Genomic DNA, 6,000 nt, shown 5'->3' with positions numbered 1-6,000 from the left:
GCAACAGGGAACAGAACTGAACTCAGGTCTTGTAAGGCACCGGCAAATTAACTTCCCACTGAATCTTTTTTTTTTTCTTGTTTATAATAAGGTTCCCCTTTAATGACACAAAGCAAATCATCCATTGATAGCATCAGTAAGAGAGATCTGATAGTTCATTCCACTAATCCTCTTCCCCTTTCTGGCAGGAAAGGCAACAGGCTGCATAAGAACAGGTATTATTAACATCCAATAATAATTCAGATCATTGCTAAATAGCAGTGCACGTTAAACTATACTGAGGTTAGAGAGAACCAGCAAAAGAAGCAATTCCAAGACAGGGAAATTATAAAGCTTTTCTCCTTTTTTTTTTTTTTTTTTTTTTGGCGTACCTGCAGTGCTGCAGAAAGTGCATGCAGGGTAGAGATGAAAATCATAAACCTAGTTCAATCTAAGTGTATCAGTTATTCAGAGGATGTACGTGGTGTTTCACTCGACATTCTGCTTTCTTCTTTGTTTGGAGTATGAATGCAAGAAATGGGTAAATTAGAGTTTAAAACATCTGGCACCATTTACTAAAGCAAACTTACATCCTAAATTGCCACTGGGAAACGCACACTTCTTTTCACTGTTGTTTTGATTTAGCTGTCACAAGAGTCATGTTTAAATACAGCCTTTTCTGCCTCATGGCCGAGCCTCTTTGTGTGCATTTCCTCGATGTTACTTACTTTACTTTGAAGGTGGGCCGAGCGTAGAAATCTGACGAAAGAGTGGGCTGTGCCCTTGATCCGAGGGAGCTCTTACATTCTTCTGAATGACTACATTTGCTAGTGCAGTACACAGCAGCAGCAACAGTGTGGTGCTCTGGGTCTCCAGCTCTGCCTGGCAGACAAATCTCCAGCTCGCTGAACATCTGCAAGACAAATTTTTCATGTTCTGTAAATGAATGCTGCCTAACTGCACCAGGAAAATGGGCACAGGGGATTATCTCTGCATTTCTATGACTGGAGGGGCGCCTTGGGGCTTTAGATTACAAGGTGGCAAGGAGCAAAAGCAGCCTTTGCAAATCGCCAAGGTAGGATCATGAGAGAAAGATGTTATCGGTGTTATGTGAACACGAGTGAAGAGTCTAGTTTGTTTAAATATATATTGCTTCCAGTGAAACTGTTGATGTGGATCTTACTGTGATACTTGTTTGAGTTTGCTAACATGTTTTGCAGAGATTCTACAGGTGCTGATTGTGATTTTTTTCAATAAAAAGGAATGATTACTTTTTGGTAGCTTGCAAGTATTGCAAACGTTTTCTTAAATGTTAAAGGTTTCAAATTGTGAAATGATGTATGCCTTTCGGCTCCGGTTTGATTCACTGTATGTTTTTGAATGCATATCACAAACTGAATCTTATATTAGGAAATGCTGTTTCAGTCATCTGTTTATGATACTTTTTCTACTCTAGGCATAGAATAAATACAGCTTCATCATGAGAATATGTTCTTACTATTTTGGGAATCCTGGAAAGCACTGCACTGAGTTATCTCTGGTTTTGGAAAGTTATCCAGTCTTAGAAGCAGCTTTAATAGATGCCAAACATTCCCTCTTATATTTCATAAGCAACACTGAAAATTACTGAACACTTCATAAATTATCTTCATGTATAAAATGAGAGCAAAGCAGACAGTAGAAATTCAGAATAAATAAAAAATAAGAATTGGTAACCCCAAGCTGCAAAAATAATAGTTTCAAAGTAGTTTTGTTAAAAATCAGTGTTCACTCCATTGCAACATCTTCTCCACTGGTGCAACAATGAAGATTTGTCACGGTTATTAAGGCTTATGTAACTGTATGGAGCTGCATTCTGTCCTCCGAGACAAGAGGGACAAATTTTGTCCAGAGCTCTGAGGTGAGCAAAATACCACTGGCTGAAATGATACTGGGACCGATCATCATACAATGAATTCTGCCTTGTTTAATCTCTGAGAGAGATTAAAATGTATCTTATCACCTTTTAGTATCTTGGTAATCCAGTACATTGAGTGTTAAGTTTTTTGTACTTTGATATATTCTTTTAGATCAGTAGTTCAGCTATTTAAGCTCTAACTTCCTTAAGCTGTCAATATATTTATTAATTAGTTAAATTTAATTTACTGGATCTGTTAACTTTTTCACAAATAGCAGAAAGAGTAGGTCTACCTCATTTTATAAGAGAAGGTCCTTTTAGTTCCTCTGTCAAGAAAAGAACATCTTTCACTATTATTTTCAATGATTTCCAGCCCACAATATTAATCATATTCAGTAACAGAGCTATGATTTATTGAGTGTATGCATCATTTTTCTCATTACTGTTAAGCTTTTTGTTTGTTTTTTATATTTTGCAAAACCTGAACATGTTTAAATTTTTTTCCTACCGATGGGCAACTGTTGCTTTGCAAGCCACTGATAATAAATGACAGTGGAATCCTGCCATCTAGTGAAAACTTGTAGCTCGAACTTAAAAAATTGTAAGTAACGATAAAAGGCAAGTGGCCTTGATTACATAAAACCAAAAGTAAAAAGCACAGTAGTTGGAACACAAGATTCTGATTAAGCTTTAGTTTTCCTGATAAAAATGGGCTATACGATTCTTTCTTTTTTTCATATTCACATTCTAGACTGTGGCTCTTAAGTCTGGGTTCTGTTTTACCACTAAATTTGGGACTTGAGAACTAGAACAGTTGTGCCTTACTTCTAATGGGGAAAATCCACCAGTAAAATATATCTAAATTTAGAAAAATAATAATATGTATTTTTAGGGAAAAAAAGAAATCAAAGCAGCATGAGTTTGTTTTCTTGCAAATGAACCCAATCAAAAGGCCATGTAATACAATACTTCAGAACACCCTTTGTAAGAGTACATGTGTATCAGCATATGTAAGTGTTATAAGCATGGTGGACTGGGGGCTTTATGAATTCCAGATCATTCATTTCTCCACGCTTAAGAGTTGGTCAGGATCAGTGAGATTTGAAAATTGACACTAGTATCTGGCTGAAAACCTGAAAGAGTTGACAGGCCATAGCTTTCTTTGGGACTCACTATGTCGGCAGGCTTCGTCATCCTCCCCAGGGGGCCAGGGCTCTCTCAGGGTCGCACAGATGAGGGTCTCCAGGTCAGGCACCACCACAAGGTTGAGGCACAGTGAGGTGGGGGGTCTGCAGCTACACCGTGTGTGACCCTTTTTGGGGAGAGGCAATGTTTTCAGCTTTTATTCTGTTATCCATGAAAACTGAATGTAATAACTCATGAAAGAATAAAGAATTACCAACTACTGCATAGTAATTTTTCTGTTGGCTCCAAAATCCAAAGGTTGTTTCCTGAACACAATAAAAAAATTGGTTTAGGGTTTTTTTTTTTTCAGTTCAACGTTCAGCTTCTCCACTGGTGCATACTAATGTAGCTCCATGGGACTAGTGGGTCATTGCCAGTTTACACCAACCAAGATTTTATCAGAAGTGTGTATTTCTGGTCTTGGTGTCTCAGCTCACAGGAGCTGGGAAAGCTGCAGAGGGGTTGCTCGCCTGGTTGCCGACACAACCTGAGCACCTTAAACCCCTGAACTGCTGCAGAGGGAAGCGCACTCAGGCCCTGGTCATGAGCAGAGCAGTGGTTATGATACAGATCTAAAGGGGAGAGGGATGTGAAACGGAGGGAAATGAGATAATCCATGAAAATGCAGCACGATACAAAAATCCCAAATTCACACCTATCTACCCTTTTGATAAAGGAAACACCCTGTTTTTAAAGCTAATGAAATAAGTCACTGCAGTTCACTGCCACAAGCAACTTTTACCAGTTTGTTTCCTGCCTTTTAAAATATTGCTTTATTACATTTGTTAAAAAATATGTAAACCTTCCCCCCACTGTTTGTTACCTAGCTCTTAAAGCATATATGCAAGTAGCATCCCTGCTAAAATCAATGAGAGTTTTGCCTGTAGTAGTCTTCCATTACCATGCAATGTGTTAACAGAGAGACAGAGACAAACCTTTTGCATTCCCAAGAAATATCTTAGTATTTTTTCTCACCAGCACATAAAATAGGAAATTTTCATCAGCAAGTAATTTTACAACCATTACATTAGATTCAAGACTTTTCCATAATTTGTTAGATGTAAGATTGAAACAAATGGATTTTTTTTAAAGTATCACAAAGTATCATTTTGTTTGTCCATTTTTAACTCTTATTCAACATGTAAATTTTGAAAACATTTGACTCGTTTTCTGCAGAGGCACACAAACTGTGTAACACCCCTCCTCCTCCCAACCCTGGCTCCATACATCAACTTACTTTTTTATGTCCACTAATGATGTAAATACTTCATAAAAATGTATTTTCAGTTAAAAAGAATTTGCATATTCTATATACTGTCCACATATACCATAATGACTTAAAAAAAAAATCTACTTTAAACACTGTGTCAAAAGACATATTATGCTAAGAACGATATCTAATAAATGAATGTTATTAAAAAAAAAAAAAAAAAGATAATCGGGACTATAAAGCTAAGGAAAACAGTGGTTGTATCAGTTGTGCTATGTAAGCACCAAGACACTAAACCGTGTCAGTACTGCACTGTAGGATAGCTTTCCCAAAGCAGGAGACGGTTGGGAAATGTCAGTAAATAGTGACCCTAGATGGCTAAGAATTCAAAATATATAAGAGCAAAAGTGACACATTATGTCCTTTCTGTTTCCATTGTGAGACATATGAAAGAATGTTTTTTAATGAATATCATAGGTTTTCTTTTTCTTGTAAATTTCTTTGCAGTTTTAAATTTAAAATATATAAAAACTCTATGTACAAAATAATGGATGATTTTCTGGACTAGCATTGGAAAGAAAGTCCTGTGAGTTTTTCTACTAATACTTAACAATACCAGCTATGTTATATATAATGAAGCTCTATCCTTTAAGAAGCATCTCTTTTGCAACAGGTAATTTAATGGAGTTGTCCCACAGGTGATTTAGATTTATAATTCAACCATGATGTAACTCCGTTAAATTATCTGGTTGCAATAGAGGTACATTATTCTCAGCATATTCGTTACCTACACCAAACAGCAATCTGATGAACTCATTGTTTGTATCTGTCAAAGCCTTGTTAATTTAAGTTTGGGAACTTAACTGAATAGTTCTAGCATTCAAGGGCAGTAAGTTTCATGACTCAGACCTCTAAGCACTTCAAAGGAAATTCAGGCCTCTTTTTTGTATCAGTATCCCAAAAGTAAAAATGAACAGATGCTTAAAAATCTGTATGATCAATTGTGTTGTAGGCTTTCATGCTTGAGACATTGGGGAAACTAATGTTATTGAGACAAGGTGCCTCACTTGTTATTGAATTCAGATCCCATTAGTCCTGGAAGTTCTCTGGTCTATAAGTAGTATATACAGCGATATTTCTACATATATACACCTCCACAAGAAAGATTATCTTCAAAGGGGGATCATATTGTCCTATTTTATATCTATGAGAGCATTCATCCTGATCTCTCCCTGATTCATCATCAGCAGAACAATATGTAGTTGCATATGGAGAAACACACACTGTTTTTTTTTTAAGTGCTGACAGATTTTACGTACTTTTTCAGCAACATTTTTCAACTAATTTTTTAGAAAAATAAAATAGTAACATTTCCCTTCCTTTAATTTCTACCATGCATATTGCCAGTGCATAACTACAACTATAATGCCTATTCTCTAAAATGTCAAGTGATTTGAAGGAACTTAATGGATATTTTTAAACTCTTAACGATGTGATTTTGCACCCTGAAAATTTTTGTTCTACTATAGACATTTTCTTATGTCCAAACACACCAAATATCATGCAATTTTCCATTGTCTTGTAAATGTTAACTACAGTCCTAATTAATCCTATGAAATACTTTGATAATTCAGGGTTCAAATCCAACGGCCTCAACTAGGCTTCATGCAAAAGTTTGTGACTATTTTGCCAATTTCTGAAATAGAGTTCTGCTGCTGCTGCACAAATA

The 6,000-nt window shown here is 36.2% G+C and overlaps 1 protein-coding gene across 1 annotated transcript in view; it reads left to right on the top strand.

Annotated features, from left to right (window-relative positions):
• The first annotated feature begins 859 nt into the window (after positions 1-859).
• The window catches only part of SYNPO2 (synaptopodin 2), an 85,886-nt gene continuing 80,745 nt past the window's right edge, over positions 860-6,000 (top strand). Inside the window, exon 1 of the mRNA XM_068402755.1 lies at positions 860-1,054. Coding sequence (XP_068258856.1) covers positions 926-1,054 — 129 coding nt within the window. The 5' untranslated portion in view covers positions 860-925. The remainder of the gene's footprint in view (positions 1,055-6,000) is intronic.

Source organism: Nyctibius grandis, chromosome 6 (genome assembly GCF_013368605.1).
Source record: "Nyctibius grandis isolate bNycGra1 chromosome 6, bNycGra1.pri, whole genome shotgun sequence".
NCBI classification, from domain to species: domain Eukaryota; kingdom Metazoa; phylum Chordata; class Aves; order Nyctibiiformes; family Nyctibiidae; genus Nyctibius; species Nyctibius grandis.
Note: the sequence above shows the minus strand (reverse complement) of the source record. Positions and strands in the feature narration are given on the sequence as shown.